This window comes from Electrophorus electricus, chromosome 24, assembly GCF_013358815.1.
Source record: "Electrophorus electricus isolate fEleEle1 chromosome 24, fEleEle1.pri, whole genome shotgun sequence".
In the NCBI taxonomy this organism is placed as follows: domain Eukaryota; kingdom Metazoa; phylum Chordata; class Actinopteri; order Gymnotiformes; family Gymnotidae; genus Electrophorus; species Electrophorus electricus.
The window spans coordinates 3,970,518-3,997,120 of NC_049558.1; the positions used below are offsets into that span (position 1 = coordinate 3,970,518).

Here is a 26,603-nt window from a genome sequence, read left to right on the forward strand (position 1 = left end):
AGTGGGACTGGCCTGCGCGCCCTGGCACGGACCGGACCGGTCCTGATCCGACTCCAGCCCGCTGGGGTTGCTGTTGGCTGCTCGGCCAACAACGTGAATGCCACCAGGAGACAGAGAGACAGACAAAAGACAAATGTAACCTTGGTACAGTGGGTCTCGTTCATTATTACTGTTGTTCAACAATACACTTTTTTTCCCCCACCAATTGCATAAGGTAGCCTGTCCAATGGCAAGGCCTTCCGCAGGGCGGCCCCTCCCACTGGAGGCCCACCGCAGCGCCTGTGTGTGCAAATTGAATGTGACGGCTGGTATGGCCAGGTCATGAACCCTCGTCTCCTTAACAAAAACATTCACACAGCTCTACGCTGTGGCAGACAGCAACACTGCTCTGTTGCACACGCACGTGCACACGTGCAAACTTCCTTCCGCTGCGGTCAATCATCCAAACATTTGTATAGTGCCAAGGATCAGATGATTCTCTCCGGCTTTCGGGTGCCGAAAGAGAATCACAACAGCTCGTGAATTAAGCAAAACCTCTGTGCAGACAGCAAATATCACCATCGAAAACACACGCTGGCTTTGAAAGAGGTGGTGTTCCAGGCAGATAAAAATCTTGTTTACACGCAAAAGCCAATGTACAGCTGGAGGACAAGCGGCCTTTGAAAGCTCAAATGTGCCAAGGACATGAAGCAGACCGAGGTGGACAGAGGCAACCCTCCGTCTGTCTCTCTCTCTCTCTCTCTCTCTCTCTACCCCCCCCCCCCCAGCCTACGGCTCCTCCACACCTCCACACCTCCACTCTAAACCACTCTCCTTACATTACCCTGCTAGGTCTGGCATGGCAGGTCTGTTCTACGCCGGCACCCCACGCAGTATTTATGCTAGCTGGACATGTTTGAGCTAGCTCCCCTCAGCAGCGCCCAAACCGAGGCAGTGGGATTGCATTAAGGGCGGGGAGCTGCAGACTGCTGGAGGGGATGGTGGGGGTAGTTTGATCTCCAGCTCTGGGCTGGAAGGGTACACGGGGGAGGGGTGGGGGTGCTCGCTTCAGTGTTGGTCAACTAACGTCAGTGGACCTCCTCGACGGAGCTGCCAACAGCATAGCAAGCCTTCGTTTCCCTTTCATGCTCACGAGCAGCGTGTCCAGAGAGGAGACGCTGCGGTGTGAGGAGGGATCCCAAAGTCACAGGCCTGAGAGCTGAGCTCTACACCCCAACACCACCACACACACTCAGTACAGTAAACAGCAGCAGTAAAGCATAACGCCCTTCTAAATAAGGCTGTCCTGTAACAACCTGACCCTGAGGGACCAAAAGCGCTGACCGGTGTAGGCGGAGCCGGGGGTGGAGCGGAGGACGCCGCTCAGGCGGCTCCACGTTGGCAGCGGGGACGGCAGAGCGGGGGCTCTGATGAATAACACCGTCAAGCTAATGAAAGGTGAAGAGCAGGGCCTGCCTGGCTCAGCGCGGCGGAGCCGGCCCTGCTGTGCCTGCGCCTTTATTGAATCAGGAAGCAGCGCACGCAGAAAGCCCTGCCTCATAAGGCGTGCGGGGGAGCGGGCTGATGGATTACGGAGGAGTGGGTGGGTGGGGGGGGGGACGAACGTGCCGCCTCCGCCCCGCCCGCTCCTGTCCGGAACCAACGCCGGCCATGGGTCATACGGACGGAGCGTCGGGGGTGGCTCCGGGATCAACCTTCACGCAAAAGGCCACAAACCCTGCCGCACCCACACGCACGCGCCCAGGCCCGCTAAACGAGCGTCCCGGACGAGCCGGAGTGGCTGTGAGGCAGGTGCGCAGCGTGGAGACGATGTTTATCCAAACACTTCAGTATTCCAGAGGTGAGTTAATGTAGTGTGGGCTGGGGGAGGGGGAAAGCTGTCCCCAGCCACGGCGCTTCCATTCCTCCGCTCTTTAACGCCCGCGTCTGCATCCGCTTTCAGCTATTTGTTTTTTAGCCCGTGCCATTATCGATCTTGTTGTGTTTATCTGTTCAACGCAGCAAGGAGAATAAAGATATCTAATAGGCTTGGCACGACATACAGCTCCTCTTTTTTGTTTCAGTGGGGGTCGGGGGAGGGGTGCGCGCGCACGCGTGCTCGGCGGAGCTGAATGAGGCATTCTGGGGGAGCTTTACGGCAGTCAGCCAGGAGAGGGAGGGATGACGGACGTCTTGCTCCGCCCCCCGCCCCCCCCCTCCATCCACGCCCCCCGGTCCAACCTCATGTTTACATGGCAACATAAACGAAAATCTCCATCAGCGCAGCGGCTGACCTGCGTGCCTCACACAGCCCTCGTCACATGCTGCGGGGGTGGGGTGGGGTGGGGTGAGGGGGGGTGCGGAGAACAAAAGAGACAAATCTGAAGATGAGATGACATGCCTTAGAAAGTCCCAGACCACGTCAAGGGGGATTTACCGCCGAGAATTGCGGCTTAGGGACCCTTAACCCAGCCAGTGGATTCGTTTACAGCGAATGGATTCTCTAGCTACTGAAAAGCCAGGGGGCGTGCACCGGGAGACGCGAGTGAAAACACCAACGTGCACACACACACGAAGACGTGAGCAGCGAAGGAGGAAAAGTCTCAGTGCATTACGAATCTAGAATAGAGCTCTACCCAGATCCATAAACCTGCAGGACTTTTTTTTTTTTTAAGGGTGCCCCATGTGGTTTGGAACACTTAATCCAACACGAGAGCATTTTCCTGAGCATCTAGTGGGGAAACATTTCTGTTTTCAGACTGAAGTGTGCTCATTGAGTACATCAAATGCACAGCCCGTAGTGTGCAACAGTAGTGATGGTCCTTATTCCGGGCAGTTCTAATTAGCGCTGAGCTTTTCGAGAGCAGACCTCCAAGAATCCGATCTGTTCAGCGCTCCTGTCATTTTTTTTCTCCCCTTTACTGAGCGGGAGTAAACAGAGGGGGGGGGGGTGCTGCTCCAGGGCTTTGTAGACTTCCCAAAGCCTCCCTGAGGCTACAGGTCCCACCCCTCCTCCTCCTCCTCCTCCTCTTCCTCTCTTGGGGAGGGGCCTCCACAAACACCACAGAGGCGTTATCGACCACTCTGCTGGAGCAGCCTGGTCTCATCCTTAGATTGAGATTTATCGAGCTGGAGAAAGAGCCCATATCTCTCTCTCTCACACACACACACACACACACACACACACACACACGCGCGCGCACACATACACATACACTCAAACTACGCTTTCGTCAAAATAAAATAAAAAAAACATTTTTAACAAGAACAAGAAAAAGCTTAAACACGATCTCGTCGTGACGGTTGTTGCTCAATACATTGCCACCCATCACTTAGCAGCATGCATATGCATGAGGGACGATCTTCAGTGCTCATGTGGCGCGTCGCCCCCACCCCGCCTCCTTGTTCTATCTGCTGTTCTTCTCAGCCCAGGAAGCACGGCTAATTTAACACACGCCCTTACCCGGGGCAAAAAATTTTTTAAAGGTAGCCGAAAAGGCCCCTGCCCTGCTTGTATATTGACCGGGGAGGACACTACACTGACTCGCACGGTCCAGTCTAAGTCGGCGCCGGTGGGAAATAACGGCTAGCGCTTATGCGTGAGCGCGGAGAGAGCCGTGTGCACGTTTCACGCTCGCCCGTGCTTAGTGTGTCGGTGGCGGCGTGCGAGCCAGCACCCGCCACGTACCGTGCCGACACTTCTGCCAAGGCCAACATCGTGAGGCAGGTCCAGACGGCCCATAGGGCGGCGGCCCTGTGGTCTGCTGCGCCTCTAATTAAAGGAGCAGGAGGGATGCGATGACGAACCGGCTGGAGAGGAGGGGCCTCTCCTCTGCCGCCCAAATGGTCCTCGAGCGGCAAACCATTGGCCAGCGTTACACGTGTCGCTTCCTACTTGGAGGGTGCGAGGCGCATCCCGGGCCGGGGCCCACAGCGTCTCATTTACCCTCAAGCATCTCTCACTCCTGCACAGCCCAGCACCAGTCCAGACACGTGCTCTTCACCTAGTGCCCGCGCGCCGATCTGGCGCTTCCTCGCAAACGGGCAATACACCTCTAGATGGAGTCCATCAACCCCGCGAGACTTGCCGTGTAACTTGAAGGGGGCAGCATCGCCGTCCCTCTGGACAGGCACGGAATCCCTTGTGATGCGGACAACAGACCTCGAGCAGAACCACTTTGTAATCTGTAATCGGCGGGTGGTTAGGTTTCACACGAGCTCTCTCTCCGCTCCCCGTCAGGCCGAGCCACGCTGGGGGATTTCTCCAAGTAGATCAGCCTTTCTTATTTTCAGCTATCAGCCTGGTACAGATTCCAATGGCCTGCATTTGAATTTCATGAAAAACATCACAGAAAAAAAAAAAAAAAGCGCTTTCAAGTATTGTAACATTCTAAACACAGCAGCCAAAGCAATGCAGTAAAAGCAATACCTGAGATATGAGGAGCAGTGGGAGTCCCTTCTGCTCCCTGAATATGAGGAGCGGTGTGAAGGATTTGGCGAGGCAGTGGCCGACACACTGGGCCGGTTAATGGGCTCTGATATGAGCAGCAAGCCTCGCGCACACATAAGGGATGCGGAGGTCTGAGCAGCAGGTGCCACGTGCCCCTCCTACGTGCCGTCTCTCGGGGTCAGCTCTGGGTCTGCAGCGGGCGAGAGCGAACTGAAGCGGCCAACGTGGCAGTGTGAGCCAACTGCTTCGCTTTCCCGGCGTCTCACTCGGTCGCCTTCAGCGTGGTCTCGGCGAGCGAGGCACAGCTCGGTGCCTCCCTGCCCGCCGTACGGGGCATCTCCGCAGACGGGCACGTGCCGCCTTCTGCCCGTCTGCCCTCGCGACCCCTGGAGATGCAGGCGCGCGTTCGCTCTCCGGCCTCGGATTGCAGCCTGGCTGCGTCAGCGCTCCTCTGTTCACAGGCGAGTGTGGAAAACGCAGAGTGGGCAAAAAAAAAAACCAAACAAACAAAGGCCGTTCCACAGGTAGAGGGGGCAGGCCGACGGGGCCGAGCTGCGGAGGCTCCCGGGAGCTGGGAGCGCTCGGCTCAGCCTGCTGACAGGGCCGCTTGCTTGGGGAGGCTGGGTAATTAGGCGACACCCACGGGCAGCCGGGCAAGTGCAGCGGCCGAGAGAGAGAGTTAGAGAGGGGTGTTCTGAAGGCCGCCCGCGTCTCTTGTGATGCGGCGCAAGCAAAGTGACGCGCGCCGACCCTACTGCTCGCGCGGGCCTCCCGGAGCCCAGGCGGCTCCGTCCAGGAGGGGCAGGGCGGGCCAGAGGGGAGGGATGACGTCCAGCCCGACCTGCTGGAGCAGGGACAGGGAGACGGCAAAGACACAGGGGCCGCTCCAGGGTCGGGGGACCGCTATTGATCTCACGTGCACGTAATCTCCCGGCTGGATCCGCGAGCGGCATGCGCTGTGAGAATATCCGCAGAGCTACAGGGGGGCTGGACACAAGAGCAGCACTCAAAGAGCTAATCCATCCCAGCACCTGGGCCTCTCCAGCACACTGCCCCACCCCCATCTCTCTCTCTCACACACACACACACACACACCCGCCCACCCTCTCTGCCTCCATCTCCAGCCCTTTCTGAGACAGCGTATCAAACCTCTGAAGCGCTGTACACCATGTATCTTCTGCTGCCGGGTGCTTTTCAGACGACCTAATCAATGCGGACTAAGCTCGCCATAAAACGCTGGGAGGCGGACGCAGTGAAGGCTGAGTGGAGAGACGGCGACTCTGGAGAAGCTTTCAACACCGTTTCCCATTATCTACCCAGAGTTCTGCACGCTTGTTAGGATCTTTCCAGCAACAAAGACAATTAACGTCACGTTTCGGCTCGCCGTCTCCCTGCCGGTCCCCGAGGCCCCTCCCCCCGTCTGCCTACTTAACATCCTCTCCAAGGGTGGTCAGTTTTACATATTGTGTGTCACTAGACGAACGTAAAAGGACTTAACTTAATCCAGCGCTGGCTTTGTGCCTGTTTGTGCCACCCAAATCAAATCTGATTGCAATAAGGCTGCAGCCAGTGACCACAAACAGATCATCACACGGCACTGCAGAACAGCCAGTACAGCAACAGACACACGCGTGCGCTCACTCGCATATACGCACGCACACGCTCAATCGCGCGTACACACATACACACAAAATGATGCCTTAAAGGGGCTGACTGTTGGAGATGAGGAGATCTCCCGGGCAGGAAATTGAGTGTAAATAGGAGATGACTGGGACACGGGACTGGGCCGCAAAACAATTCAATTTAATGCAAATTCCTCACCCATAGATTGTATTAAAATCAAAACGGGTTTTGGCTCTTCAGGAGGCATGCCTCGTTTCTCTATAAACGCCAAAACCAATCACCTCTGATGCGCACTGCGAGGTCGCAGGCGCCCTCGGCACGCGTCTCGAGCACATGACATCATAGCCTCTGTCTGCTCTAGCAAAGCCAACGAGAAGGATGAGAATTTCAAAAGGCCCGCCTGCCCGAGGGCAAGGGGAGGGGCCACTGCAGCCTAGCAAAGCCATCCATCTGCCTCTTCTTCCTGCGTCACACGCAAGCGGAGGGGAGAGAAGGCGGCAGCGGGGCACGGGGTGGAATTACACGCCGGCTGTAATTTTCAGGTGTCTTTGCATGAAATAACTTGGCACTGGCAGTGTGCTCCTACTTGACCTTTCGTAGTTGCTGGCTAAATGAAAGACATGGTGGGGATGATTTAGGCCCATGGGCAGGCAGCATGCACGCTCACACACACACACACGCTCGCGCTCACACACACACACACACGCAGTCCTCTACTGGAGTGTTGACATTTCCCCTCAGTCGCGTGTACAACCCGTTCCCAAACGGCAGGTGAGAGAGAGGCGCCGTGTTTACAGGTGGCAAAAAGGTTAGCGTCACACTTCAGGCTCAAACGCGGCGCCTAACCAACACCTAATGGCCCACTTCACATTTCAGACACAAAACAGAAAGGATACTGGGAAAGGCAGGAGAGAGAGAGAGGGACCCGTCTACCCCCGTGCTCATCACACGGGGGCCGAACACAAGGGGAGAAGCTTTCGTGCGACTCTCTGAAGCCATCGGGCCAATTTCTTTCACTCATGAAACTAAATTTGCTTTGTCAGTACTGGTAGCCAATACAAACGCATTGCTTGTCATCTTAACGTCATTTATAAGACTGATGTCTACGGACGCGGGAATGGTCCGTGTGAGGTATGCTAAAACTACAGTATTCCTTACATTAGCATAATATTATTGGACAGATTCTTGCCCCGACACCGAGCCGAGCCGAGTCAGGTTGCCTCGCTCAGCCTCCTTCAAAGTCAGAACGCGAATACATTTACCAGGCCTGCAAGTTACCTTGACAACAGACCACCGTGTAATTAGCTGGAAACGTGCTGTCTAGCATCAAGTGTGAAAACTCTTAATGAAGTGGAGAGCACTGTGCAAACATTAATGTCAAATTTTTTCTGGAATCAAGCCTCTGCCCCCGGCCCCCCCCCCGACCCCCAGGTAGACATCAGAGCAAAAATGGAGCAGAACACGCGCTCTGTCTGCCCAACCACCGGAGCTGGCAACGGTGTGGAAGGCGCTTACCCCCCGGCCTGTAGACGACGTCGTCCTCCGTGACGAAGGAGGTGATCTCTCCGTTCTCCGTGCGCTCATAGCGCGACTTCTTCTTGGGCAGCTTTTTCTTGCTCTTCTTGGTGGCCTCCTCGGCGGCGGCTCCGCCTCCGGCCTCCGCCTCCTCGTCCTCGCTGTGCTCGCTCTCCGCGTAGTTCTTGGCTCCGCCCTCCAGCGTGCAGCTGCGCCGCGGCCGCGAGCTCTCGCTCTCGCGCACCTTCTCCCGCCGCTCCCGCTCCTTGTCTTTCTCTTTCTCGGCAGTCATGATTCGCCACGTGCCTTCCTCTGTCCTCTCACGGCTGGGCCTCCGTGAAAGGTAGACTGTGAGCCTGGGCTTCAGTCTTCTGAATTTACCAATCAAATCCAGGGAAAATTCGGCCACACCAACAACCCCAGTGTTTCAGAAGAGCTGCGAAGAGAAGACAGACAGCTGTTAGGAGAGACGCCATAACCTGGGGCGGAGCCGTGGCACTACGCGTGCCGAATCGCTGTTGACAAGTCCCTCCGCCTGTTACCAGGAGATCTTCTTTTCCTAGGTGTATGCCACTAGAGAGGAAGACGGCCTATTACTCTACATGCACAAAGCTGAATCAATCAGAAGCCCTTAGCAGCACAGCCACCGGGCACAGAGAGGGGACATCAATGGCCAATCTCCTCCGATTGCTCCACAGTACCGGTCTGCCTCGGGAGAGCTCCGAGCGAAGCGGCATCAAAAGAACGCGCGCTCCACGCCGCCCAATCTACTCCCCGGGGCATTTCCCGGGGGGGGAGGGGAGGTTGTTAGGTGAACATTTGCCCATCGTGCCGCCGTCTTCAAACGGCCATCCGCAGTACATCGGACATTAGCGCCGGCGGACCGCCCCACGCTGGAGGGGGGGGGGGGGGGGCGCTCCAGCCGCGGCGCTGGTGCATCTCTTCATGCGAGGGCCGGGTTGGGCCTAGGCCCGGCCCTACACCTGCTTCCCGGGTCCAGCCTAGCGTAGGGCTCTGCATCGCAAATCTGAACCGACAGGCACGGAGCAACATGACCAGAGCCCCCACGCAGAAAACGGCTCTGGACCAAATCCCATTTTTATAAGCCATGCTACTTCTTTCCCCCCTTTTAAAGTCCAGACTCATGAAAATAAAGATTAATGCCGTTATGGGGAGGAGACCCGCAAACCAAAACAAAGACCGTCCGAGTGCTGCTTTCCATCGGATGTGCTTTCAGCCTCTCCCGGGCTAAACTGCAAGCTATGTTGATAGCCTTTGGTACCACTAAACCTGACAACCACCACCAACATTCCCAGGGGTAAACGCAGAGACGTGGGACGGCAGAGGAGAGGAGAGGAGAATTGGGCTGTTTGTCAGAATCAGACGTGTGTTACCGAGTAGGTAAAAAAGGAAAGAGAAATGGCTTTTGGCAGGCATGGCATCGCCGCTGACAACTGGGCTCGTCGATGGCAGCCTGTCATCTTCAGACTCCACACCGAGTGACAGGGCAGCTGCTCTCCTCGCCAGCCTCCATCCAAACCCAGCCAGCTGATTATGCCGCGTGCACGTCACGGCCCCATTAATCACCCACTGATGAGTGAGAGCGCCGGCCAGCCGGCCCCCTGCCAGCTACTGCCCACGCATGCCCTGGGTTGGACGGCGCGTCTGTAACTGAAGAGGGAAAGGCCTTCACCAAACGCAACACGCCGCGAGCACGTCTGCACGGTGGTGTAAACTAAGCAACTAACGAGAGCGCAAAGCGCTCCGTGATTACGGGAGAGCTGCTTAACGTCGCGCTTTCGTAGTCCAACGCGCACCAACACGTTGATGAAATCTCCACCAAACGGGACTCTGCACGAGGGCTTTATTCAAGGCAGAACCTGCCAGCCTTTCACAACAGCAGCTCGGGGAAATCAACGTCTGTGTTACAGCAGAGTGCAGAAAGACGCACGACGTCCACTTGGATTTTGTAGGCCTGGAAATGTTGACTTTATTGATGGGCTGGATATTTTTTAATTTTAAAACGGAAAGTCAAGATGGTGATGTGGGTTAACAGGTCTGAGAGAGTGAGAACTGCAGCGAGAGGTGGGAGGTGATGGGGTCATCAACACCGAGGGAGACAGCTTCACTGTTAGCGCTCGGGGAGAACAAACCTGGCCCACCTGCCATTACTGTTGTGAGAAAACATACGAAGTATACTGTATAAAAGGCACCGACCTTCAATAATTAAGGTGTTTTGACAATTACTGAATATCTAATGTCAGGTTAAAAATAATCCCAATATCAGATTAAAGCTACTTCACCCAGATCTAGGTTTTGATTCCTTTATGGCCTCAGAACCTGGGTGACGGCTATTTCCTCTGGTCCTCTGCCGGTCCTACATCGGCACAAAAGCACGAACTCAAACCAGACTGAGAAAACACCCCAGACATGGCAGTTTTCCTCCACATCGCTGTGAAGGAAACACACCTCCAACCCCCCCCCCCCCCCCCCCCCCCCCCCCCCCCCCCCGCAGAAAACGCCACCGTTCCTGCCCCAGCAAGCGCAGTGATGATCGCTAAACGTGCCTGTCGGTTAGCAGCCACCAATTCTGACCGGTCCAATTAGGCGGGCGTGGGGTCTCCTGGCACAGAGCTGGCACAGGGCTGGCACACGGAGAGGCTCGGGGAGCCAGGTGAGCCTTCGAGGTATTACGCATCAATCAGTCGAGCAGGACCTTTTGAAAGATACCAGCTGTCTTAATGGAGGGGAGAGGGAGAGAGAGAGAGAGAGAGAGAGAGAGAGAGAGAGAATGAAGGGGTGGGGGCAGAGACACCCACCCAATTGTGAAAGCCACTGAAAAGGTTTCAGGGGGTTCAGCCAAGAGCACCTATTTCACCATTTCCATTACCGCAATGAAGTCAAGGGGTGTGAGCCGCGAGGGTTGAAATAAAAATACTCTTCTCCTTCAGCACAGGGGAGAAATTAGGGCTCGTCACCCTGCTAAGCTGCTGCTGGTGCTACCTCTATTAACACATCACCTCACAATGGACGCGCGGCAGGGCCCCATTAGAAAGCGCTCCTTCCTCCGTGTTACGCTTTCATATGGTCCTGACTTATCCACCCACAATCACTGCTGCGCGCACCCACCTCCGCAGACCCTCCATGCCCCACGCCCGTGGTCCGAGGGGCGCCACCGTCGGGTGGGTGCTGGGCTCCCGCAAGCCTGCGCCCGGCGTAATGTATGCAAATCACTCGGTGATCCGAGATGCAACAAATGAGTTTTCAATCGCAGCGTTATGAAGCGGCGCGAGTGTGACTGGCGTGGATTAAGAGAGGCTTTTGCGGGAGGACCGTAGGCTGCGGAACGCTCTCGTATGATTAGGCTGCGCTTTCTGAACGCGAGATTACCCTCAAAACATGGCATTATCTGCAGCACGGCCAACTCACATTTATCAGACAAAAGTCTATATTCAATTTGCTTTCTATGGTCCCACAACAATGGCAATACAAAATGGAACTGTAATGAATTCTGAGATTTGCCTCATACAATGGCGCAACTAAAGAAGTCGTCCGGTACAAAAGATGTGCAACACCACCAATCACTCAAATCCTACGGAAAAGAAACACAATAGTGCTCTTCACTATGTCTGTCCCAGCAGGCTGCTTACGCCCCCCCCCCCCCCACACACACACACCCACCCACCCCCATTGTACTCCACTCTGACTCACTGTTTTTCTTATTCCATGTGCTTCGCGACCTCCTCACCACGTTCCCTGCTTCAGGCCATGTTCCCCGGCCCGCGTTTCTAAACAAAGATCGGTGCCTGAAGTCTGTTCGACCAGCTTTGGAGGACAGCGACAGTCATTCTGAACATGACAAAGCCTTTGTGCGATGTAAAGTAAAGGAAGCCAAATTCTACTGCGTGTCATAATTCCTCAGAGAGAGGACAGCTGTTTTAGCGATTACTCAGCGCTGCTTATAAAAGAGGTCTTTATTGATATGGCCTTGTGGAGCGGCAGGGCAGCGGGTCCTCATCACAAAGGGAACCTTTTAATTGCGCCCTGGACTGCAGACTTAGAACCTTAAACATTCGCAGCACAGCTTACATCAGCCGAGGGAGACAACTCCCCCGGACTGCTCCGGCTGCCTATCGCCTACGGCTCTGACCTCGCCGCCATGGTGACAAACCCCTCGTCTTGACACCAACCATTTTGCAGTGCCCAAACATCCCAAGCCAAACCAAACCGGCGGAGGTGTGTCCGGGGCGAGGTGCGTGCCTCCCGGCAGGGCGACCCTTTTCACCGTGCCTGCTCCCACAGACTCCTCGCCGACACGCCAGCCCCCTCTCTCGACTGCACACCCACCGGTACAAGCGCAACCACGCTGGTGGTGATGTCAAAAAAATCCATTTCACGGCCATCGCTCAGGCACAGGTAACTCATTAAGAGGACGGGTTCACCACCGTACTCAAGGTTGGAGTCAAGGTCTTATTAATTGTGCACGAACTGAATCTCTGCAGCAGCAGAGGGAGTAAACCAGTAGCTAAAGGCAAGGATGAGTGGTCGGTGTGTGAGTGTACTCCCTCGGCGCTGCACTACTCCCATAGGGGCCTGCTTCCCATCAGCCCATGTGTCTATTATCGGCAGCGTGGCTGAGAGCAACTTCATTTCACACAGTAATACCTGAGAGAGAGCGACACACACACGCGCCACATGGCTGTTTGTGTGGCAGGCGGGCACACACGCAGCACTCAGACCAGGGGCGAGCGGACAGAGGCCGGAGTGATGGCGATAACTCTCCTGATGGGCTGCACACTGGGGGACTGCTCGCTTCACACTGCCCATAAGAGCACAGTCCGGGTCCCCCGGCCAGGGCACTGGAGGGAGCACTAATCACCAATCTATGATTTAATTGGGTTTTCAGGGGGTTGAAAGATTTCTGAAGCTTTTTTTTTTGGGGGGGGGGGGGGGGGGGGCTGAGTAGCAGCAGCTTTCCTCATATTCATCAAGCTTGGAGGACCATCAAGAGAGTCCTCACTGGGTTTTTCTTTTCTTTTTTTGATAATCTAATTTAGTGGGTCTAGAAATCATTTTAAAAGTACATGGAGGATGTGCGTTTAAGGGAGGAAATGCATCAACGCAGGCGTCTGGGCTCTGCTTTAGAGATAAACGGAGCGGTTACCGATGCGCTACAATGCACCCCAGGCGCCTCCTGCTAGATGACGCTCATCGGTGGGGCAGCAGATACGCGCATGGCCGCCTCTCACCCCCAGCACCTCCAATCAATACTAAATCAATGGCACATAAACACATATGTCAGTGTCCAAATCCATCCCGGACACAGATGGGGGATATTAACATTGCACAATAACCCCGCCCCGCCAGACCCAGATTCGCAACACAATCAATCCGCCGTGGACATGAGCATTCGTAACGTATCGAACATTCGGGTTCACTCAAAACTCTCACGGTTTCACATTCCAAGCGAAACGGAAAAACCTTAGAAGCAGACGGGAAAGTCTGGCGTTCAAAAGGAAACGTTAGCGTGCGTTTCGCACCAGTCGCCTCATGTCACCCTCGCTTAGCCAGAGCCCTGACGACACCCAGGCAGCAGGCCTGCCCCCTGATCTCACTTCCTATGCCTGTCTATCCTGCGCTCTTCCATTTCCTGTTGAACCTGCATCCCTGAACCTGCCAGCGTCAGGTCGACAGGCTTCCAGAAGCGGCGCCATTAGGTCGCGGCGTCAAACCATTTTCTGACTAAATTATTTAGCTATCTGGGAGCTTCACTAGCCCACACCACCCGCAACACCAGCAACTGGCGGCAGATGGTCCGAGAGAACAAGCAGAGCATTCAAATCCACGCCTAGCGGCCCTGCCAAGAGCACCTCCACCCTAGATACCGCGGGATGGCATTACCTCTAATTAGGAGCGGCTTTTGTTTCTGGCTCAGTCACCTCTCCTGCGCGTTCCAAACCGCAGGCTGCCTGGCTGCGAGAGGCTGCAGCATGCCGCGCAGAACTCTCCGGCCCACCCCCGTCCCTACGTCCCTGCGACTGAGGCCGCGCCGGGAGCAAAGCGGGGCCGCGGCCTGGGGACGCCTGCTGTCCGGATGGACGGCCGGCCGGGACAGGAGAAGGAGAGCGAGAAACAGCACTGTTCTGACTGGGCCATCGCTTCACCTCGCCATGACTGCTGCTCAACAGCGATCCCCGAAAACAATGAGCAGCACTGTGCTAAGCTGGGAAGGGACATGGGAAAGAAAAAGAAAAAGAAAAAAAACAAAAAAAAACCAACACATCAGATCGTGGCTTTGAACTGCATCTCTGGAGTGTGAGCGCTCTGCGCACGCGGTCCAGATAGACAACACAGTAAACATCAGTTCTGCTCGTTTCCGGGTTGTGCAGCGGGGAGGGGGTGGGACCGGGGCCCGTATAATAAGAACCCTGCTGGAACCCTCCTCTGCCCTCCCCGGACAGCTCATAAAACAAGCATCGGCCCAGCGTTTTAGCACACACCGCGTGTGCAGCCAGGAAGACGGTTCCCTTTCGGGACCCATCCTGCGCCCCCCTCACATCCTCCTGCCCCCCACCTCCTTTTTTTTTTTTTTGTATTGGTCTGATTTTCATGAGCGCGAGCAGCTGTTTAGAGAAAAACATTAGCAGAGCAGGGACCCCGTAACACCAGCCTGCCACCGTGAGCCGCCGAGCACAGTGCACGGTTTTTAAAGCGCCGTACAGTAGCGATCAGGAGATTAACTGGACCCATTCATGTGTGAAATGGAGACTTGATCCCTAACTGATAGCACGGCCTGCCCCTGGGGGGGGGGGGGGGGGGCGTATTTTTCATCATTGCACAACAACTGTAGTGTATTAAATTACCTGTCGCACGGCCCCCTTTGCCGCGAGAAGGGCGCGCTTCATGATGACGGCTGGCGGGACGAGGGGACGTGGAGTCCGTGTGCTCTGCCTCTTCACGCGCACTTCAACCCAGACCCTCTCAACGAGGTGGCAGACGGCACCGCGAAATGGCCAACGCAAAGTTCTCTCGCCGGGCGTTAGACTCAGAACGCAAATAATACTATTACGACTTGGAACCCTGCTCCCCCTCCCCCAACCACCACCATCATATCAGTGAGCAAAAGATTTCCCGAGTTGGTTTTTCAGTCCATGTTTTTTGTGTTTTTTTGGGGGGGTTTTTTTTGCTTCATCTCTTTGTCAAAAAGCTCTCGCCATCGTCGTGCACAGGGGCCCTCAGTCACTGCAAACACACAAAGCTGTGACGGCCTTCCTCGGTGACGAGTTACTGCGGCACTGCATGAATTTCCCGCCGCAGCAAGGAGCAAACCTCCAGGGAGGGCCCAGGCAGCTCCGAATTGAAATAGCTCACGAGTGCATGTTTAACCTTACAAACAGCCCAGACGAGCGCGTTTGCCACAGAGCAGCGTTCATCCGGCTGCGCACGCGCACACACACACACACACACACGTCAGTCTAAACGAGGAGTCTATTGACTGCTGAGCAAGTGGATTTTCGCGCAAGTCCACCAGAGGGGCGGGACTAATAATAAAAAAAGCGCTCAGCTGAAGTGAAATGCTGGCCTGACCTTTCTGCACGTTTCTTTCTGTTCCCAGCTCTGCTGCACGGATTTCTGCCTACCCTCATACATCACCCGGGCAAACGTGTCTTCCATAAAGTGCACAGCCCCGTCCCCGTGAACAGTCCTTCAAAAGGACATCTCAGTCTTGCTCAGTGTCACTGAGGGCTCTCTGTTACAGGCTAAACACGCCTCAGTCAAAGGGTTCAGAGCCTCAGCAGCAAGCCGCCTGCCGAGCCATGAATAAGGCCAATTCTGTTTGAAAAAGGCCCACAATTCCCCCTTCACAGCATCTCCGGCATCAAGCTAATAATAACGCCGCAGTCTAATATATCATTCATGTTTGCGTATGCCCTGTTATCTTTGGCCTTTCCAAAACAAAATGTACTAAAGATTTGGGGATTTAGAGAGCACGCTTCCCGGGTTCAGGGCTCTAGCCAACTCCAGAGCTCTCTCTTTACGAGAGGATAAAGTGGTTCAGTTTTCCCTCCTCTGACTTAACTCGCTGAAGATTTGAAAACTGAGGCTCAGACCACAGTTCTTGTAACGTGAACGGGGCAGGCGAATCCACAAACAAAACGTCACAACGAAACCCAGAATGTTATCTTATATGTGCTAAAAATGTCTGACGAGGTTTATTTTTTCCCTAAAGTGATGGTCACGTCGCCTCCAGCGCACGGACATTTTGTGAGCTGTTCAGTGTCAGTCGCGCAGCATTTTCAAGGGCCTGGATGTGCTGCGGTTAGATACGTTTTCACTAGCATGACCCCCCCCCCCCCCATCACGCGCTGCCCTTGCCGCAGGCCATCTGACACAAGACGCCCCTGTGTGCACCGGAGCAGGCCGAGCTACCAGGTCCCTCTGCAGAGCGATTATCAGCTCACATTTGCCATCACCATCGTTTCCACCCGGCTGTGCCTCAGAAGCCTATCAAAAATTCAATAACGCGTATGAAATGACTGTAATTAATGCACATGGGAGCCCAGACGGCCAAAAATACACAGGACACCAGCAACGTCATTCATTTTGCTTTACGCAAAAAATAATCTCTGATCGGCATTACCAAACAAATTTGATTTGGAGCCAAGAGCTTCATTGATCTCAGCACTCATCTGAACCGGCTACAGAGAGCCCGGTAATCCAATACGGTCGTCCGGAAGCGGCCAGGAGAGCTCCGTCTCCACAATGGAAACATTCTGTCCACAATGTAATCCACTGTGTCTGTTCAGCAAGACACGCGTGCGTGGCGTTTGAAACCTGTCCGCCTGCACTAAAACGGCCGAGATCATCGCGAAACCCAAACAGAAACCAAGCGCGTGACGGAACACAAGGTTTTCAGCTTGGCTGCAGAATTGGAGCTGAGAATCGTGTGCCGAGACTGGGGCCAGGAAACGCTCCAAAAGAAAGAAAGACACACAGAAAGAGAAAAGGATAGAAAAAGAGAAAGAAAGAAAGAAAAAGAAAGAAAGAAAGAAAGAAAAACACAAGTGCCACAATGACATCTGACTGACTCAGAGGTGGTGCACGCACAAATGTAGCCGTCTCGAGTTTTCCGGCCAGAAACATTACGATTCAATGAGCGAGCGCTCTCTGCTGACTGCAGCTTTTGACAGCTTTCTACAGCTAATCATATTTCATATTTAACAACTATCTATGGCTTCTACAGGTCCCTGAGCGGCAAGAGTGCAAAAAACAGAAACACGAGGCTTGGCTCCAAACTAAGCTGAGTGAAAACAGATGCCAGCAAGCATAAGCAACAGCCACCATTAGCGTTTCTAACAACAATCGGCGGTAACGCTGGTGCACGAGTGGGCAAACGATCGAGACGTTCTCGCTGGGAACGAGAAGCCTGCGAGGAGATCACCAGCGCGCAGCGAGCCATCAGCGATGAACACGTCGCCGTTTTCCTCCCGCTTGTCAGCGCGTTTCCCTGCGTTTCGCGAGATCGAGGCATTTCGCTCCGACGCGCGGGCCCAGCAAAACCGAGCGAACGCACACACGACTCAACAGCAAATCTCACGCGAGACTAATAACCTTGGGCCCTCTCACCGTCCCGTTACTTTAAGGGAACAGCGCACCGTATAAATAGCGGCTCTATTTCAGATTTCCCGTCATTAAATATTTATCCCTGCAGAGTGGTGGCTCATAGTGAGGTGATGCGCATTTCCCAATCCAAATCTCTCCTGCCTGCGTTCTCCTTTACACCCCCCCCCCGTGAAACAGATGCACGTTTCAGCCGGATTATCTACAAGTGTTCTTTTAATCAGCACAAGCCAGAACTGGAGCTGCCTGCCCCTACATCCCTCCCTAAGGAAAGCCTATTCCTAGCCTTATCAAGAGGAGAAATCACTTCCATTATATACCGAGCGGATAGGGCAGGATGTGGTTGCTCTAATGTGAGCTGGCCCTACGTAAAATCAAGGATCTTTAACCAAAAAGATCATGGGACTAGTGATCTTGAAGCTCTCTACCCCCTAAACCATGTCTTCCTTTATTTCAGAATGTGTCATCCAAACACTAACAAAGGAATGGCGCTGTCTGAAATGAAAAACTGATTGGTGTCGGGCAATATGTGAATATGTAAATATGCAAATATGCATATGTAAAATGCTCCCTAATCAAAACAGGAATGTAAGTGGTGCGGTGGGAGCCTCCGTCTGCGCGAGCACCCGGCTCTCTCCTGAAGCAGAGAGCCATGAAAAGCTTTCACGCCTCAGCCTCATGGGTGGCTACCGTTGGGTGTGAACGCGACGCCAGTGAACTCCGCATGCTTCAAAAACTCCTAGGGCTGACCTACAGTACTTCTCAGGTATTCTTGGACGGAGAACAAAAACGTCTCCTTTTTTACAGCTCGACGGGGGAATGGCAGCTCCAAGCTGAATGCCCGTGCCAAAACCCAGGGCCTACACAAGAGCTGCGGGCCCCGGGGAAGACAAAGCGAGGCGAGCGAATAAGCAGCCGGGGCCTCGTCAGGGTCTGGGCCAGCGATCAGCCCTCCCCTGCACGATGCAAAGTGAGCAAAGGACTAGAACTGCGCCGTTTCACGGCACTTAAAGAAGAATCTCCCGGCAAAAGCGCGCTAGCCAGCGCCTTCCCCCCACCGACAACTCTGCATCCTCCGGAATATAATCCCGCGCTGTGCTTTGAAACGGCCGCACTTGGCCCATTCTTCGCGCTCCGGTTTTCTTCCTGACCGGTTTGGGTGACCACGTAATGTTGTGTAACAAACGTTTTGTGTGGGTGTAATCCAAGAGCAGGCACTCGTCACCATCCACTACATTATGCTGCACAACAGCCCAACCTGCTCGCTGTAATCCAGCCTCAAACAGAAGGAAGATACAGAGCCGTGTTTAACTGATTAGAGCCGTGTGTCATACTGATTACTAACACAGCTCGAAAGTGAACCATGCAGACGGTCCGACCTTCTCACACTTCGTTTCGCTCTCTTTCTCCCACACACACACACACACACACACACACACACACACACACACACATATATACACACGCATGTTACTTACCCAGCCAATGCGTTAAAATGTATGCAGCCTCGTCTCACAAGCACTGCTGGGTGGAATTTGATAAGAAAGAGAGTGGTGACTTTCAATGGTCACAAAGCTGATAGGAGCTCTCCACTAGCCCTGTGGGAGCGCCATATCGAGTGGAAATGCAAATGTCTCAGTCTGTGGCGGAGCTAAATGGCAGCCTGAGTGGGGTGGTAGTGTATTGCCACAATAGACCGTGATTTCCTTTTCTGCACTGATGAAGCCACTTCACTCTGATGAAAGTGAACACAGGGCCAATTCCACGGCACCCCCCTGCCCCCTCCTCCACGGGCTCGCCGGCACAGGTCGGCTCTCGCCGGTCCCATCGCACGCGTGGTGTCAATTTCGGATGTTTGCCGTGCAAGTATGGAGCGTCAGACGCGCCCATCACCAAAGTGCACCTATAAAGTCAAAACATAAGTCTTGTTTGGTGAAAGTAAACAAAAAGAGTGATGAGCTGGGGGGGGGGAACTGTAAAAAAAAAAATTAAATAAAAAAAATCAAAGGGGCATTAACCCCCCGATCTCAAATTTCCCTAATTAAAGCAGGCGCTAGCTACTGTGGCTTATAGAGAAGACAGTAAAATCAATTGCCTCAGCAGGTATCGATACATTTCGCTGCCTGTTTACAATTTAATCCCTAACTTGTCAAAGCTGTTACTTTCTTAATAACGGCTTCCTCTCCGGGCGGCTGTCTCGCGCCCATCTTTTAAGGGAGCAGAGAGGTCATAAGCCTCAACGCTCCCCAGAGCGCAGCCTGCCGCGCCCGTAATTATTGCTGGGGATGAGAAGACAAATGTAGCAGTGGCAGTTCAACAAAGCCTTATGACTTCTACCCAGGCTTAGGGGTTTGGGGGGGGAAGTGGACAGGAAAAACTAGTTAATGCCATGTCACAATAATTATGCAGGGGTCCTCTCAGAGCGGCAGACCATTGCAGAGAAGCTGCTTGGAACTGCATCTGTGTCTGCGTGCTCACCGAAGCTCTCGGGGGGTTGGGAAGGATCTCATTCAGCCACAACAAATAAAACAAAAAACACACAACACAGATAAGTCGCAACTCTAAAGAAAAAAAAAAAAAAAAAAAAAAAAAAAAAGGACCTTCATTCATAAGCTGTGCTAACGTCCAGCAGGAGAACAGCCCTCTAAACGCGCTTTTACCAGCGAACAGACAGAAGATGATCAGTAAGCAAACTGATTAGCAAACTCACTGTTCACGACTTGGCCAGTAATCACTGAGGGATGGCTTCTGCATTATTTACAGGCTAATGTATAATTCAGCACTAACAGCAGATTTGATGCATAAATAAAGCTGTGATACACTAACATTAAATGTTTACTTGCCAAAACAGGCATCAAAAGTATGCTCATTTCTGCCTCTCAAACATGTCTGTCTGTCTGTGTGTGTGTCTCTCTCTCTCTCTCTCTCTCTCACACACACACACCTCATCTTTGATGACTTGCACTAAAAGTGAAAATGGTTTGCAGGTGGAGAGGAACCCTTTGTTCACCCAGCAAGAATTCTGGGCTACAGACAGCCGAGGGCTTCAGCACAGACTCCCAATTACATTATTCAGAACCCAGGCCAGTCGTGGACGGCACACGCGAGAATGTTTCTAGCCATAACGCCATAATGGGCTGTGGAGGCGGTCCACATTTCAGTTGCGCGCCTCTTTCCCACAGCACAAGATGAAAGTGCTTGGAATACGACTGGGTGGTTTTTTTTTTAAGTCACTTCTAATATGGCTCTGTCACTACCACATGAGGAAGCCCCCCCACCCAATCTCTGCAGCAAATCGATATTGAGGATGGCTACAGGCGAGGCCAGCTAAACTAAATGTGTCCTGTGACGGTTTTAACAGGCAGGAAAAAGCCCAGCTCCACTTTATGACCAAGCTCTGTATTAACAGGTCCAGATGTAGCCCCCGCAAACCCCCCCTCACCACCCACAGCCGCGCCGTGTGAGAGAGACCTCGAGCATGGGCTCAGCTGCTTCAAGCCTTATTAAAAATATCAGTTTCAATTACCCCAATTTCCTAGCGGCTTTCCGTGGCCTCGCGTTCGTTCACCGCCAGTGTGCTGCGCTTCCCGCAAAGTCGCACGCTCCATACATTTACATACGTAATCATTCACGCACGCAGCTAAGAAGCTAGGGCTTCAAAAGCTTAATAGAATTTGATCTAATGCCAGATATTCAGTGTCAATCACGCTGTTGTACCATCAATAGGCTGCATTCAAAACACTTTAAAAATGGCAGCGTATGGCAGTAAAGATAAGGCTACGGTATTAGCTTACATATCAATCTCCGTGATGTATGAGCTACAGGAGGTATTCACACGCCTCTCCTGACTGCCTTGTTTGCAGCCTGACCTGTGTCAGGTCTCCCCATCACCCAGGCAATGAAGCAAGCGCCTGGTGCTTACTGTATCTATTGTCCCGGGGAAGGTGCCAAGAACTAGCCTACACCATGGTAAACAAAGGAGGCTCCACACACACACACACACACACACACACACACACACACACACATACATACACACACACACACACACAAGCTTAATTTTGGTGGCTTGCCACTGCAAATGACAAATGATGCAAAACCAAATTTAAAAAAACAAAAAAACAACAACAAAAAAAAAAAAACCACACACACAACAACAAGCAGCCTTTTCCAAGGAAAACTAGTCTTTAATACGCAGTACAGGCTTCTGCACAATGACTATGTGTGTGGGAAACAAATCCGCAAGGGCACGTCCATCTAAACACACTCCCAGAGGCAGGCGGTACGCCAAGCAGTGAAGCCCAGATTCTGAGTTCGAGCGCGACGAGCGGAGAAGCAATGCTTCGGGAACGAGGAGCCTTAAAACCGTAGCTGTCATCGCCCCGGCTGCGGAACGTCGTGGGGCTGAGGCCTGCCGGGACGACAGGCAGCTCCGTTACGCCTCGCTCTACGGAGGAGGCCCAGCCATTGACCCCTCCGGCACGCCACCGCCCCTCGGGGCCTGCGAACAGAACACCGAGGTCGTGCCTCCCTGACGATTTACCAACGGGTGAGGGAACCGCACCAGACCTTTACTGTTACATTAAGTAGCTCTGAAGGGACTTTTTTGACAGTTCACCTCAGGGAAGACATGACACTTAAAGTTTCTCATAATGGGTGCAACTCTTCTAGAATGGCTAATACTGTTCAAGGTATTTATAGACTCAGCATCTTTACATCCACAGGAGACCTATTTTATTGATATGTGCAGCCTAGCGCAGTCTTTATTGGCCAATTCACTTGCATCTTAGCGCTAAGAAACGCATTTAAATGGACAAGGTAATTAGCATCAAACATATCAACGAGATTGTCTTTTCTGCAGATAAGAAACACACAGAATGGTTGGGAGTTGCATTTAAGCATTTGACATGATTGACTGCTCGCTTCAGCTCTGGGGAGAGTCTAACAGTTGATCAGGGAGGAGGATGACATAATTAATCAAAGCCCACGCGCAGCGTACAAAGCCCCAACACCCAGGCAGACCACGAAGACACCGCTAAAAACGCACAGCGCTCACACTTGGCCAACCAGTCAGCCGTTCGCCATTCTTCCGCACTTGATGCGGCACGGCTACCCGGCGTGTCGCAGTCAAAAAGCGTGCTGTAAACAGATCCAACATAACTTCCTTCAGAAACAGAGTGACTTGGTAGTTCAATTATTCAGTGAGCGTAAACTGCTGCGGTTGACCTCTGGGGAGAGACTTAAAACGCAACGGTACAGAAACAGAGAGAGCTAGAAGAAAAAAACCAAGAAGAAATAAGAGAGACGGAGAAAGAAACTGTGGAAAAGCAGTGATGTCTTTGGTTTCATGTTCACTGCAGTTGCTGTGAAGCCTGAAACAAAAGAGCTGTCATTTCAAAAGCCAAAAGAAAAATACCCTACAAACATCTAATTTATCTCCTCACCCACACATCCAGAAAGCTCACACACAATCACCTCTTAAAAATCAGCGAGTGGAAAGAACATTTTTTAGGAACTCCATTCCAGCCTTATTTATGATCTACCAGCTGCTATTTTGCTCATGTAGTCAAACGAGGGTACACTTTATCTTTTTACTCAAACCAAGTCACAGGTCAGTGGGGATACGGCTTGGACGAGAAGAGGAGGCAGTATATTCAATACTCAAGCAAGGCGCGTAGATTTTACAGCCCGCGATGAGGTTTCTCTGAGAGTAATACAAGACAATGAAAACATGCTGTCCCCTCACTTTCCTTCAGCTCCTCTGTGGGAGACGACTCACTGAACGTTTCGCTTCTTTACCTCGGGCTATCCTCAAAGCCATGGCAGGAGTACCAGAGTTCATCAAAGGTTTTGCTCTCAGTTCTATAAACTAAAGGATTAGGGAGGGATACCCTGCTGTTATGATTATAGATTCATGATCTGCAGTCGAGATGTCTGTACAACGGCAAATTCCATCTTATTGTACTGCTTAATCCTTATCTTTCACTCATAACTCTGACTCATGGTTCAAAAATCTGCGCTGCACAACTTACCAAATAACAAGCGCTTAACTGCGAGATAACAATTCACACAGATGCCGTCCTCGTGTCACAATAGCACACAAAATGTTTCAGCGCGTTTACTGTGCCAAAAGCGAGCCACTACCATCGGGTCTTTGATCTCCACATCAAAGAAACACAACAATTTGTTATAAGATTTTGAAACAATGTGACTGCAAGGTGACCAATTCCTTTTAACCCGACACTGCACCAAAAGTTAAGATGAATATGTATTTGCATGTAAAGGGCACAAGAGAGTCCTCCATTTCCAACCCATTATCTGTAGTCATTGTCCTATGAATTAGCCAACCAGAGGCCTCCCACTCCAGTGAATTAATCACATTGGAATCATTAAGCTAGAGGTCACTTCCCAGCTAACAAGGGACAGACAGAAAATATGTGTGGGTGAAACCGAGGACTGGCAAGATTAACCCTATAACCATGTGCCAATTAAGATCTTATTCGGAGCAGGTGAGGTCAGGTCATCTTGATCTAAAAGAATAAATGGTCTAGTTTGATTTTCCTGGGTAGGACGTCTACGTCTCCCCCCCCCCCCACCGTTCACAGGATATTACTTTCTTAAATTACCATTCTTGGATATTTATAGTTATTTTCAAGAGATTCTAAACGGGATCCAATTGTGATATTATTCATTTTTTTAAAATCCTGTAGCGTCATCTGATGAGCGATAAGCTCCACGGTTACAGTTTGCTCTGACAATCTTTAGGCCTTCTGACAAAACCCATTTAAGAACCACGAAGCAGAGAAGAAAATAAAAAACAAAACCAACACTCTCAACCTATACTCAGAATCCCAGTTCGCCAAAGGGCATTCGATTGTTGGGGCTAGCCATTTTCATGCTGTTTGAAAGATATTCTGCGCAGTCTCAGTCACATGAAAACCAAGTATGACCAATAAAACAGTGATTACAGAGAAAAGAACAAGACACTTCCCCCTCACACACACACAACTTGTAGACTGAAATCAGATAAGCCCAACTGTGAAACAAATACGGTTTAAGACTGGTCTTTTCCAACCAGCTGCCCTCCCCCACCCTGCAGCCAGTCACTCGTGCGCCAAAGCACCCACATTGCTAGAGCCTGACTAATCACACACAGGCCATCATCAGGCCACAGTTCATATGCTTTTTTCACCTCAGGGAAGCTAAGATGACTCGGCTGTCCCACAGCAGCCTGCAACTGGTCAAGCAAGTCTAGGAAAGCCCTCTCTCCACTGCTCCCAGGGCTTTCGGTAAACAGATGGTTATAACTCATCACATCCAATCTCTGGAGGGTAGTACACGGGGAGGGGGCTGCGGGTTACGAATGCTCAATGCAGGCACACTGTTTTGACTCACTAAAAGATTAGTAAGCTTTCGCTCCCGCCCCCTCAGTCAGTCATTTAATATCACCAGAGAAAGATGAAAGCTGCACTGAACATACTTCGGTTGGAACACACCACTCCAAAACTGATATATCATTACTTAGTAATTCAAAGCATACATAATTCATGCTGGTGTATCCAAGTTCACAAAAAGGGGGAGGGAGGGTGTCAAACATGTGAGTCAGTCCAGAACCATTCACCACTAAGGCTCTTTTGAGTTGCTTCTGGACTGCCTGACCCTAGAGAAAGGGTGCCTTAGAAAGTCTGAAACAGTGAACGCATAATCTACTTGCTAGAAGCCCTTGCTGGAAGGATTCTTAAAAGCACACATGCCTAGCCTCTTGCAATTCTGATCAAAAAGTGAAACACTTACAACAACAACAACAACAACAACAACAACAACAACAAACTCCACTTGGAATGCGTTCTTTCGAGTTCTAAGCGCGTGGCGATTGCCAACATTCCATCCGTATCCCACCCACTCACCGTCCAGTCACCCATCCGCTACTCACCCGCCAGTCTGACGATCCAACTTCCAGTCTCCTGCTGTGAACAACTCCAAGCGTAATCCGCGTCCGTTACTACGAGGTGCGCCCGCGGAACTTCGCGGCCCGGGCCAAAACCCCCCCCACCACCCCCCCCCAAAAAAAACCCCACACCGGGGCTAAACGGAATCACGCGGCCACTTTGTCCTGTAAGAGCCGCCGTCCGTGCATGTGGAAACGGGCACTTGCCTCAACAAAAGACGACGTCGCGTTCCTCGTTGACTCACGTCCGGATCGCCGGGCGGATCTTTCTGGAGCCGAGCGGAGTGAAATCCCTCCCGAACGTTACGCGCTTTCAAAAGTGCAGCTTGATACAGTGGAGGAGTTCGAGGGGAGGAAATCAGTGAGTTCGCCGTTTACAGACTCCGCTTCCTTTTTCACACACACACACACACACACACACGCACACACGCGCGCGCGCGCTCTCCCCCTCGCTCTGCCTCTTTCATATGCACACACACCACGTTCTCTGTCTCTCTCTCCCTCTGTAACCCCCCTCCCTCCCCTCAGCTGTTCAACAGACGCATCCACATGGCTGACCTAGTCTTTATCCAGACACTAGTGAAGGAGAATCACTCACACACGCACACACTACTAAAAAGCGAACGAAACAAAAACATGGACTGGATTCAAATTACCGTCGGGACAAAGGAGTGCGAAAGGGATCGCGAGGGATAGTAAAGCGTTGTTGGTCTATTGGAAACTGCACCGGTAAGCAAGATGCTGTAGCCAGTATCCCCAGTGAGATCAACACACGCATAACCGCTGTGAGGAATAGTAACGCACCCGTGACGTCCCCCTCTCACCCAGGAAAAAAGAAAAACTGCCTACATAATCAGAACAACATACGCCAAATATCATCTTAAAAGACATCATCGATCAAATACCTTCATTTGTCCAAATATGACAGTGATTCCGGTTATGGATTTTTCAGTGTGCTATAATTATGGCGTGCCTTTATTATTGTAAAGGAGGTACTGATGACAGGCTGGAGGCGAAATAAAAGGAAGAAAACGGAGCACACGGCTTCCTTTCCTCGACAAGCCTGATCTGACTTGTGAACATCCCTTATATCTATGGGTAATTCATTAATGATTCATTATTATTTATCTTTAGCTGTTGCATTCATTCACAGTAATCGTTCGAAATGGACTATGTGCCACTGAAACATATGTATGAAAATACAACTCATTTTTAAATATAATTTACTTCAGATTAAAAAAAAAAATAATAAAAATCTAGTCAAGGCCAGAATAGGCCAAAATTCATATTCTGCAATTATTTCTTTCTTTCTGCCACACATGGTGGCTTTAGTACCTCAAAAAAATGTAATTCTTCTAGGCTCCACACTGCCAAGAACAACTTACGCATGGCAGTGTTATTTTTGGAAAGACTATCTATTATCACAATATTATAATAAATATAAAGTGGCTCCAATTCTAGTATTGT

At 52.1% G+C, this 26,603-nt stretch overlaps 1 protein-coding gene across 5 annotated transcripts in view; it reads right to left on the reverse strand.

Moving 5' to 3' along the window:
* Positions 1-26,603, reverse strand: part of rerea (arginine-glutamic acid dipeptide (RE) repeats a) — a 119,237-nt gene that overhangs the window by 61,518 nt on the left and 31,116 nt on the right. For 4 of the 5 annotated variants that reach the window (XM_035522278.1, XM_035522277.1, XM_035522274.1 and 1 more), the window contains one exon: positions 7,568-8,003. In XM_035522278.1, coding sequence (XP_035378171.1) covers positions 7,568-7,859 — 292 coding nt within the window. In that variant the 5' untranslated portion in view covers positions 7,860-8,003. Of the gene's footprint in view, positions 1-7,567; positions 8,004-25,121; positions 25,228-26,603 lie in introns of those variants that run through there. The other variant, XM_035522276.1, reaches the window with a different exon arrangement.